Source organism: Melitaea cinxia, chromosome 4, assembly GCF_905220565.1.
Source record: "Melitaea cinxia chromosome 4, ilMelCinx1.1, whole genome shotgun sequence".
NCBI lineage: Eukaryota > Metazoa > Arthropoda > Insecta > Lepidoptera > Nymphalidae > Melitaea > Melitaea cinxia.
This window is the reverse complement of record NC_059397.1, coordinates 8,290,010-8,302,750: the sequence shown is the minus strand read 5'-3', so window position 1 is coordinate 8,302,750 and position 12,741 is coordinate 8,290,010. Positions and strand designations below refer to the sequence as shown.

The 12,741-nt window shown below is 33.3% G+C and overlaps 1 protein-coding gene across 1 annotated transcript; it reads right to left on the bottom strand.

The window, feature by feature from the left end:
- Positions 1–5,725: 5,725 nt before the first annotated feature.
- Positions 5,726–7,581, bottom strand: LOC123670313. The gene is made up of 2 exons (XM_045603817.1): positions 7,403–7,581; positions 5,726–6,323 (listed from the first exon to the last, which is right to left on the bottom strand). The coding sequence occupies exons 1-2, from the start codon at positions 7,579–7,581 to the stop codon at positions 5,726–5,728; spliced, it is 777 nt and encodes a 258-aa protein (XP_045459773.1).
- Between the last annotated feature and the right edge of the window lie 5,160 nt (positions 7,582–12,741).

Below are 12,741 nucleotides of genomic sequence, written 5' to 3'. Positions count from 1 at the left end.
TTTTAGAAGTAAGGGACTTGAAATTTAAAATGTATGGTCTATAGATAGTGAAAAAGTGTTCAAATAATGTATCTTTAGAAATCAACTTTCTTTTGGGGTTAAAACGGGGGGATGGTAGGTTGACTTACTCATCACGAAATCTCCGAAACTATAACAGCTACAAACTTGAATTTGGCAGGTAGGTTTCTTATAGGGCGTAGACATCTGCTAAGAACTGATTTTACGAAACTCGACGTTGGGGGTTGGAAGTTTGTATGAATCCCTATGTACCAAGTGTATTAATGATATATTTTCTTTCGAAGACGCATTTTGCCACTGCAGTATGTAATTAATTTTTATATGAATTTTGATATACATGCAGTGATGGGTTACCTTTATAGCGTTGCTCAAGTAATCGGTCTCGCGGTGTATGGAGCGTGACGGCGACTCCCGAGGGAGCGGAAGTCTTGCGCGCTTCCGGACGCACGACCCGGAGATCCGTTGCCGCCCGTCACCCACGCTAACAACTTACCAACCGGCCACGGTAACTTACAAACTACTTATACCTACGTTAAATATTTATAACAAATTTTTTACTGTAACGAAAACTTATTGATGATGGCAGATTTCTGTTTTACGGTACTATTCTGTCGAACTTCTTGTAAATCTAGCTAAACAATACCTAGATATCATAATTAATGTAGCTGATCATTATTAGTGTATATTAAAACACATAAAGAAAATACCAAAAAGTAGAGTCTAGGTATGCATGCTGTACTTATTATTAAAATCCTAGTGTTTGGATCCTAGTAATAAAAATCTGGCAAACTTTTGATTAAAAATATTCTTTTCAGTAGTCTGACGTCGTCATCTTAAAATGATTCATTGGAATTTATTATCTTTAGCAGTTTTGATATCAAATGTCTTGTTTTTCAAATTGTCAACATCGCAGTATATATCTATGGCTTCACCGCTATATCGTTTGATATGACAACTAAAAGTTATAAGCATTGAATCATCTGATATGTATATTACATAATAATCATCCAAGAGCTATATTTCAACGTAAATTCGTCAGCATTAAACATACTATTGAACTCTTACTAAAATATTTTGAGTATATATCATGATTTCAAATATCGACACATTATTGAGAAAGTTTTAAAAATCTGCAATGAAGTTACGTAACAAGAATAATGCAAATCACAACAGAGCCTTCAGAAATCGAGGTTCTAAATATGTTACCACCGATGGTAATAAACAATACAAGAATTAAATTAAATGCTGAGAAGGTAGTTAACTCAACGTAATAAATATTATTATTTCCTCGATGTTATACTCGCGTTTTCCCTTTATCTACAACTTTTGATCCTCTTGCAATCAATCCACTTGTTACTTTGAGTATTGCAACTTACAAGCAAGTTTGAAAATTTTGAATTGAGGTGAATTATTTAGTGTTGTAGTTAAATAATATTTTTTACGTTTTAATTTTTTTTACGTTTTTTTTCTTGTTCTTAGTAAATCTTCTTGCACTGTTTGCCTCGCTATATTAAACACTTACTCATGACCATGGGTTGACTGGAAGAAATCTCTTTCAGAGATAAGTCCTAGTCCACCTTTGCCATAAATATTATTCTTGTGTTGTTTTTACATGTATTTTTTGAGTGCAATAAAGTATATAATAATAAGTATTCATTGTAGGAATGTATTGCTTCCAGGTTTATTTAACCGCCTTAACATTCAAACGTAAGAAAAAAGAAAAACATGACCTATGCAATAATATAAAATGCAAGCAGATACAACTTATTTATCCTCTAAAACTTGTTTATTTGCCAAAATTATACTTTGAGATAGATGATGTTACAATAGTACAGAGTTTGAAGTAAGATGTTTATTTGTGATTATTTTGCGTTTAATATTAGTTTTAAAAAAATATGCCACTTATCATAAATTATGAAAATGGTTATCTATCGATTCGATGACATTTTATTTTTTAAAAACGTCCTTATTCTTTTAAATATTTGCGATCTTCATTGACTGTTTAACTAAATTATACTATATGTCTGCTAGTTCATTTTTCTTTTTTTTAGAGTTTGGAATGCTTCCTTGAAATCTCTCTACGTGTTATGTACGGGTGTTGATAATAAGTCGGAACATCTCGGTGTAAGTTGGTGTTATTATCCACGTACTAGATCTCTTTTAGCACCCGGCTTGGCGACAGATTTTTTTATCAAAGCTAAACCAAAAGATTTTGCGCCAGTACATTCTTTACGTCTTGCCCTGCAATTAGCGGCAGCTTACAAGAGAGACAATGTTGTAATGTATTTCTCTGTACCAATTGTAATTAAATTTATAAAATACATTCCACCTTGCTTACTTGAAGAAGGAGGATAAGTACAATGACTATTTATTATGTATGGATTAATTATTATATACAACAATACATTGTTTACACTTTCTAAAAATTATTTCATTTACTAGAATTTTTATTTTTATTGATATTTTGACAAAATCTTACACTGTTTTAATTGGGTTTTAAGTCAATAGTTATTTTCTTTCTTTATTATTTAATATTATGTACTTAGTCATTATTCACAGAGAATAGTCATTTTTAGGTAGTGTATTACAAAAATACTTTAAATTTCCAGAATATTATATTTTAAACATTATGATATTTGAGTATTATTTTTATAGTGCATCCATTGTGAGATACTAAAAAATAAAATAAACATACTTTATTATAATCGTGTTATGTTGATACGAATTATAATAGTGTTTTATTTTTTATGTTCTGTTTCTTAAATATTCGGTCTTGACATTGAAATTTGAAATATATCCTTATTGATAAGTGTGAACTATTTGACCCCAGGTATAGCTTATTTTATTTTTATATTATCTTGGCATCAGTCGAATGGACTGCATTTTTTGTATTATTATCAACTTATGTGTTGTCATGCAGCGTCATATCCGAGAAATAAATACACAAATACAATAATACTAGGATGGGCGCTCGGAATAATAATCAAGATGGATCACAACTCCCTTTCGCTTTGTGTCCGCATGCGTGTAATATTAGGCTTAATAATCTCGTCGGTGAGTCAGACGAAGCCTCTCTTTGTCCTCGAGGCGATGGAAACCGTGCAACTGATGATACTGAATGAAATGATGGTTCCCTTATTTTACACACCATATACTTCATTAAAAGATAGTTTATGACAGTTTTAGAACACACATTTATAGCAGTTTATTAATCTAAGCATTGCATAAGAAAGCTTTTGAGCGTAACAATGTGATTTAAACTACAAAGACGTCTGTATTTAGTAGCGCTAGTTTTAACTTATACCATATACAATACTGAATGTTTATTGAATTAAAACTTTTTTACATACGTTTGACTTGGGGGTTGAGTAAGCTGGTGAATGCGTAACGCGAGCGTTACAAAAAGTATGATCGAACGAGGCGAACGGAAGTTGAAAGGGAGAATAATATAAGTTAGTGAAGATAGAAAGTTTTGTTGAAAGTCCTGTGGTCTAAAGCACACTTGTTTTTTTTAATTAAATAATGTAGGTATAGACAATTTTTAAAACTTTATATTTTAAGTATCTTGCTAATTTTTTAAGGAAATCCAGTCCACTGATAATCGTATAAAAAACTACATTTTCATCATTCCAAAAAATGTATTTTTGTTAAATGGTGATTTAAAAGAGCAATTTAAATATACTTAAACTTACTGAACTAAATGTTTGATTTGTCTTTATTTAAATTGTAACAATTCACCGGTACTCAATGTATATTGACGTTGTTGTTTTAAATTTTACCATTGTACCTACTTATATCTTATGTATGTATTATGTCATGTTTTATTCTACTTATACAATCTCTCCGGACACGACATAATAATATTTAAGGGGAGAATTTTTCAGGTATTTTACATTGTAGGAAAGTAGATTTATCGATTAAAGCTTAATGTATTTTTGAAAGATTGTATATATTTTTATACTATTATCCTTAAAGCTTAAATATTGTCAAGGAAACCAAATGTAATAAAAGTATATTATAGTTAATTTATAAATTACGATTTTATAAGTGAAATATGACATCTATCTATATTAAAAACAATGAGATGGAAAAAAACCGTAATGAGTACTCTATTGAATATTTCTTATTACTTTGAGGTAAGTATGTAATGACAAAATATAATAATTATACAAAAAAAAAAAATAGTACGTGAGGAAATGCCGCGAGAAATAGATTTTATGGGTGCGTGCGGCGTGATATTTACGCTTGTTTACACTTCAGACGATTTTATAGGCGCAACGACACCGTCTCCAGAGCATATTAGCATATCGAGTTAATATGTAAGAAACACTTGAGCTTTCTCCTATTTTAATATAAATTTTTAAATTGTCAAATCGAATGATCAGTCATTTTGATAATCACAGGAATTTCAAAATGACTAATTAAATAAGCTTGACATTCAGGGTTTGTAAAGACAAAAAAGGAAAAGAAATTGAAGACAGCTTGTATTCAAGTTTGTATATCACTAAAGTACTAATATTATAATAAGCGTTTCTCACAAGTATTCTTAACACCTACTACGTACTACGTACCCTCATTCGACAAACAAATTATTATTTAGATTTGAGTTAACAAATCTCGAAAACGTCTGATAATCGAAATATTTGACAAAAATGCTATCGCATATATATTAATTTATCATATAAATGTATAACTTACGTCATCAATCTAAAACGGTTAGTAGTTGTACCGAGTTCTGCAAGAAATAACGGTCAACCACGTCACCTACAGATTTCAGATTGATGTTGATTGGTTTTAATTCCCGGCAATAGCTTTCAACTTTGTCAGACTAGACTTTTGTACTTGTACAGTCGTAAACGGCTAATTCTGGTCAGAATTTTACTTTCTTGATGTGGATTCGAACTTAATTGTAATAATGTTTTACAATTTCTTCCAAAACATACAACAATTATTTTTAACCTGTCTTATATTGATGTATTACCGAATCAAATATTTTATCCATTATAGATTAATAAGCTAATTGCATTATTATTTTCTTTTCTGTTTATTAATGAATAAATATATAAGTAGCCTAAGTTATTGTTAAGTCCTTTTTGCATCAGCTATCAGCCAGTGAAAGTCCCGTCAAAATCGGTCCAGCCGTCTCAGAGATTAGCCGGAACAAACAGACAGACAGACAAAAAGTATAAAAATTGTTATTTTGGTTTATGTACCGTGTATACATATGAATTTAATTAAAAACGGTTATTTTAATATTACAAACAGACACTCCAATTTTATTTATTTCTATAGTTTTTTTTTACGCATGGTTTTATGCACCCCGTCGACGAGGCTGGCGGGAATGTGGGTCTCCTGGCCAACCCAGACTACCCACTAAACCCAGCAGTGCCCTCATCGCCATAGTGGGCCATCGCCACGGGATCGCTTTCGCATGCTACCGCGACGCCCCGACGGTAGGCCCGCCATTTGCGGGCCGCCTTCGTCTATAGAGCTCCCACGGGCACTTTGAGCGCTCTATCACCCCGACGGCGAGTGGGAGAAATAGTGGTGCCCTTCTCCCACGCTATTGCGAAGGGTGAAAGAGTGCATAACGGTGTCTCCTTCCCCCTGGTCGTTTCCTGCGGAGCGGGTTGACGTCAAACTCACGCTGTCGCTCCGTAGCGTCCTTTAACGTCCTGACCTTCTCGCAGAATGAGGTTACGGCCGACTAGCAACTCTCGCTGCCGAGCATGCTGCGGACCACGCTCGGCAGCGACAGAGCTTCGCCTGTTACGGCCACCAGGGCGCAGCGTTGGGGCCCCCAAGCAACACAGTCCTCGAGAGTGTGACGCGCCGTATCACTTGGGCCACCACACGCGTGACAGGCAGGGGTGACCTCCCTACCCGCGATCTGATGCAGGTACTTACTGAAGCTTCCGTGCCCGGTAAGTACCTGTGTCAGTCTAAAGGACCGCACCCCGTGCCGTCTTTTGACCCAGCAACGTAGGTTAAGACGTATGGCATCCACCGTCGCTAGACCCGCCGCTGGAGACCCCAGATCCTCCATCCACCAATCGATCAGGGCTCTCTGACCCTGAGCCCTGATCCTACGAATCTGGTCCGCACTCGGAATTTGTCCTCGAGCTCGGAGGCTTGACCGGTACCGGTACACTTCCGCAAGCATTTGCGCCTGGAGTTCCCAAGGCGGATCGCTCGCAAGAAGTGTCGCTGCCGTCCATGACACCGTACGGTATCCACGTATGGTCTCACCGCTAAGACCCTTTGCGGTCTCCTCAAGAGAATTCTGTTCTGGGCGGTGAGGGCGTCTGCAAAAATGGGGGCACCGTATGTTTATTTGTATAGATATATGAACGTATTTTATTTTAATTTTTAGTTTACCTTCATTATAATTTTTATTTTTCATTTAAATCAAAATAACTTTATTCAAATAGGCTTCAAAAGCACCTTAAAATCGTCACGTTAAAAAATAAAATTTTTAATTATTTTAAAAAGTGTACCTATCACCGATTCAGAATGTAAATTCTGCAGAAAATAATCGAGATGAAACTCCGCAGACACTCTTTTAAATAAAGTAAACGGTGTCTTATTACAAATTTGGTAATATCTTGAATGAAATAGTGTCACTAAGTCCACACGTCTTGATCATTTATGTAATCCTGCACCGAATAATAAGCTATAGCTCTTAATTTCTTATTAATACAAACTTTAATTTATTTTGAACCAATTGCAAAATCGTTTGTGAGATTTTATAAGAACCATAATCCAAAAAAGAAACGTTTACTTTGCGCAGTCGAAAAGTAGGAGCTACAATTTTGTTATTATACCTATATTCTACAGTTTATTTATTTATTTATAGTATGTATGTTTATATATATATATATATATATATATATATATATATGTAGAGTATTATTTACAGTATATATTCTACAGTTTATTTATTTTCTAATCGAATAAAGGAATTTCTCGCACAATTTAGTTTCATCGTCGCCTGTTATATTTTATACGGAACACAAATTATCGACTCGGTTTGATCCCACGGCTAAAATAAAATATCATATTTCCTGTCAGACGAGCGAGCTTCAGCGTTTGAGTGTTTTTTTTCTACATTTTTTCAGGGCACCGAGTTTTTTAAGGAACTGCGTCGCACATGTTTGCTCAACATAGGCGACGTCTTTCAATTATGTATTTTTTGTCGTCTTGTGTTCGCCTTATCGAATCTTTCTCGATTTACACTTTATGAAAGTAAATTGAAAATTATTTTTGTCAACAATTGATTAAATTAATGGAAATTCTTTATCTTACAAAAAGGCTGTCTCTACACATATTTTCGTTAAATAAAAAGGATTTTAATTCGTCATTAGAGATTTCACGACGTTTATACTGGACCGTGAACTGTTGTTTATCGAGGTTAGCGTTAGAATAAGCAATTGAGCATGCTTGGTGATAGAGAGTAGTGGTATTGCGAATGTTGCGCCGCTTCTCACGAGCGGCATGCGCCTGCGCCGGTTCCGCGCGCCTTGCATAACGGCCGTGCACGTAATAAGCCGTAACATCAAACATTATGCATGTAGGGCGCGTGTCGACAACTTCACGAACCCCGCTATTTCGAAGATAATCTATCCAATCATAAACCTAATTGATGCCAGAAATTTTAATACATCAATTTGGATTTAGATCGATCAGTCTTATTTAGGTCGTGGAAAGATAACGAGAAGCAAGATGAAATAAAAGGACGTTACGTTAGATATAATACTATAAAGAGTATTCCTATTAATAATGTAAGTTTTTGATGACACTTTATTTATCTGTTCATCGAGACACTTAACGCATGCTACTGTCATTGTCTTGCTGCCAACAAAAGGCTGCCTCATATCAAATTACAAACGGAGATGACGTGCGCACGAGACATCGCAAATCTGATAAATGCATATCGCCCCTGACAACAAAAGATCGGATTGCAAGACTGCAATCGAATCCGCACCCATTTATCGGAAGCTACAGGCGCCAGCTGACGATCCAGTATCAAATACCACACAGATAATAAAGGATTCTTTAATACGAAAAACGTTCTGCGAATCGGAGGCATGTTCGAAATGTTTTTACGCTAAATCAAATCCAAACAGAGAGAATCTGTTGTTGATATCGACAAGTTATGTATATCGACCTCGACTTAAGTAATCGCATTGAAATTCTCCTTTGCATTTCATACAGCAACGTATTATAAGTGATGTAACGTGAGTATACCATTTTCGGTTTATTACGTAGATAGCGGGAAACGTAACAGATCAAACAAGCAAGTTTTGTTATACCCATACATTTAATATTAAATTTATACTTTCGACTTATTCATAAATATAAACGATAAATAATATAGAGAGATAATTGTTATTAAATATAAATTATTCTTAAAGTTAAAACTTAGTTTACATTAAGAATAATTTATTTAGTAATTTTAATTTTTTTTATTGTTTTTTGTTTTGTTACTTTTCACCCAATTTCGTAAAAAAAATTGTAAAAGAAAAATAAAAAACCAAAAACTTGGTTTTTTGAATTTTTCACATGCATTTTTAAGGTTATGTGAAAAAAGTGTAAATAAAAAAGTTGTAGATCTTCTTATTACCTACAGCTTTGCCAGTAACCTTTTATGATAGGACTTGTAGTTTAGCAGGAAATCGAGACGTTTTTTACCCTTAAATTTTTTTACCATTAAACCACTTGCCTCTCTCTCTTTTTCCATCTTACTATACAATTTTTTTTTCACTTTTTACTATTTTCAAAGGCTAAAAACACTGGTCTGCTTGTTGTTGCACCTTGATATCAGTTAAATTTCATTCAGATCTGATGAATACTTTTTAAATAATTTTTGATAAAGCATATTTACTTGACTATCTTTTCGTCTACCTACGTTGTATTACGTGTCGATGTAATTGAAGTCCGCTTTTTTTTTAGTTTGCGAGCAAATACAATTATTGATTTGTGTGTGATTTATTTAATGTTTATTGGAAAACGCGTAAGAAGTTAGGATGAAAAGCTCATTGTAATGATTTGCTTGAATTCACAAGGAATGGAATTGAAAACATCCTTATTTCACTTTAAATCGATAATTCGAAAAAAAAACTTATTATCTTTAATGCGATCGGATTTCACAGCTTGTTGAATTAATATTTAAATTATAAAATATAGAGAAAATGTAAAATAAAAATAAAATAAATAAAATGTGATCCTTAGATTACGGATTAGTGAAGATATATTTGACATGTTTTTAATTTAAAGGAATTCTGATATTCTCATAAAGCTAGGGTGCGGATTTCCGTTGCGGAAACCGTTAGCGCGGAAGACTGAGAGATCCAGAGTCCTCACCCTTCCGGTCGCTAGGTAAATGAGAGACGTCTTCAAAAGAGGATATTTCAATATAGGATAGCATATATCACAAGTTACAATTGTATGTAACCTACACACGAATGGAAATGTACAAAATTTACTTTTAACAATTAATGAATAAAACAAATAAAACAGAAAGCAAAAGTTAAGTTACAATAAGTAATACTAAGTATAAGTTTAAGTCTAAGTATTAAGTTTTTGAAGTAAAGCTCCTTAAAAATCATTTGTTCAATATTTAAATATCAATAAAATAGAGATTGTTATATGTAGCTAAAAATAATACATTCGTTTCATTTGCAAAAAATTTACTATTAAATTTCATATAAAGGTAGATTCCCAGAGGCAGATAGAACAATGAATTTGCCAATTTGATTTCGGAATTTATTAGACTGTTTTTAAAATTATTTTTGCCTTTTTACGCTATAAGCCATACCATTCAAATATCGTTCATGTATCTTTATTCTTTTTCTATTTCATTTACTCAAACTAATGAGAAGAGCGGTTAGTAGAAAAACGCAGGTGAAACTGCAGAGAACCTCTATTAATAAATGGGAATAACATCCACCGATATGCACGTGGTAAGTTTCGATATAAAAAAATATTTCTGGGACCACTACACTTTAATAGATATTATCAGATTTATAATCCATACGCTTAACGATACCACAGGGGAGCATCAGTTATTAAGATTATTACTTTTCTATAGTTATATCGACTAGAAGCTCGAGTAGTTGCTTATTTGAGGTTTTAAGCATTGAGATATAAAATTTTATCAAAAATAGAGATCATTAAACATGATTTTAGTGGTGTTGTAACTACGAGAAAAATTAATGGATAACAATCTTTAAACTTGAGTGTGGATATAAATATTTACAAATACATACACTAACACAATAAATAAAAACACAGATGATTGCAAGGTGTAAGCAGGTAGTTTTTAATTTTTGTTTGATTAGTAATTTAGTTGCTATAGTAAACCATTTTTAATTCTAATTGAAATCCTACCCAAGGCAAAACGCCTAGTAACAAACGGGCGGACAAACGGCAAAATCATAGTGGAGACTTCTAAAACTGACTTTTGTACTTCCTAAACTTTTTACGACTCAACAATTAAAAATTCTAACAAAATCAAACAAAAAAAAAAAAAAAAAAAAAAAAAAAGCAGAATTTAATTAACAGACAAATTTTTACAAACACAAGAATGTTAAACTTCAGTAAACAAATTAAATAATAACATTTGTGGTATCTCTCTATCGGTTGACTTATGATAAAATGTTATGTAAATTTATGTAAATATATTATCTATAGTTAATTAATTTATATAAAACGTTTACAAAGTCCGTAAACACGTGCGCCCGCGCAATCTGTCAGGACAAGTGCACTGACACAACCGTTTCGGTTCTCGGAAATGAGTTTATTCTGAGTGTGACGTCATTGCTTCTGCTCGCAGCTTCCTTATCCTACTTTGATCGCATCTTGATATTTATTCACTTTAGAGCGAAGTCACCTTTTAGTAGCAGTCATGAATTTGATTATGATTTATCAATATTTTATACTTTGTGGAGTTTTATGTATTAATGGTATTAAGTTAACAATTTAAATTTAACTAGATTTTCAATGTGGTTTCTGTCCCTATTATAGTTTCTGTTCTAATAGCATTAATTAATGCGAGGTATTTTATAGCCAAGGATAAGTAGTTAAAGGATTCAAGAAATTCTTTCCTCTGCCTACTACAAGTATTATTATAATTAAATTGAAAATTCTTGTTTTACTTTATGATCACAGGAAAAGTATTTTGTATGTGATATATCGGGATAGGGCTGTCAAGAATTAAAGACGAAAAGGGGCTTATAACCCCAGCTAGTCCGAAAACTAGTCGATGTAGCTGAACACGACAGATGTAGGAACAATGGCGCGCTGCGGGTTGTCCACGGTTATGTCGCCTCATTGACTTCGCAACTCACACCACATTATTATTCCTATTCAAGGGTCCGAAACACATAAAAAACTACTTCATTCAAGGTATTTGTGAATGAAATTCGTTTTTGTCATGCATATAATATCTACATTTAATTACATTTTTATCGATAATTTCAGTCTTTTAACTTTCTCTCACTTCATTTCTAGTAATCATCTCAAAAACCATCATCACTACTAAATTAGTAAATATTGATTGAAAAACTTTAAAAACCTCTTCGTGCGCTGATTGGAACCACATGACGTCGTTGAAGGATGAAATAAATTAAAAAAAAAAAAAAAACAATCACCAGATCATTTAAGACAACAGAAAAAAATGTTTAAGCCTCGATGCCACCGAGATATTTGCTCCCTAAAACAACGCGTCAGCAACCAAAAAAAAAATTGGAATAACGTGTTCCAGCTAAACTTTTACTGTTTGTCGTTAAGGAAGCGAACGTAAACGTTCACGTTTTTGTTTCAAGGGCTTAGATATTCTCAGCGTGGGAAAGCTCAGTGAGGTCAGGTGGCAGCACATGTGGCTGTCTTCTGTTTAGGGAGTTAAAAATATTTTTTAATAAAATACAAATGTAGATGCTGAACAGATATCGGAGAGCGCCTTTGCGGGGGAGAACATGTAATGCACCTATCGCCCGCCCGGTGGTCCGTAAACAATAACAACTCATTATTTAATACTCGGTATCGTAAGCATTGTTTAATATTCCACATAACAATATAATGCTTAAGTCTTCAATCATAAGAAGTTTTTATAAAGCACGATAAAATATAAATTGGCGGCTTAATAATAATAAATTTTCCAATAATGTTCGAAACTTGATTACTTGTATCAGAAACTGTTGTTAATTTTAAGAAGCTATTAAAACGAACAGTGTTGTAAGATTTTTTGCCGCAATGACGCACTCTTGGAAGCCTTACAGCTTCGCTTACATAATTTTTAAGAAACTTTCATGGACACAGATCAATTCATGTGATCAGCTGAGAAAAATTTCGCTTAACAAAAACTAAATCTGTGCGTTCAGGCACCGCCCAGTGCTCCTGTACGATACGTGAGCCCGTGGGATGGAGATGATAATGGATAAGAATTTGCGACGTGGGTGTCCGGCTTGCTAACGTATTATGCAGCATTTTTTTACGCTATTACATTTATGTGTGCTTCTTAAATTCATCGATGCGTTATTATTTATGTTTTGTGAATGGAAAACAGTACTAACACGCTTGAGCCGCGGTACATTTCGTTTATTGACAAGTAGAAACGCGTGTTATATATAATTATGTAGTTTTTGTTAGCAATGCAGAGCCGTTTTGTTCTCTTACTGAACTTAAAAGTTTTTCACACAATTAATAATCTATTATAACAACAGA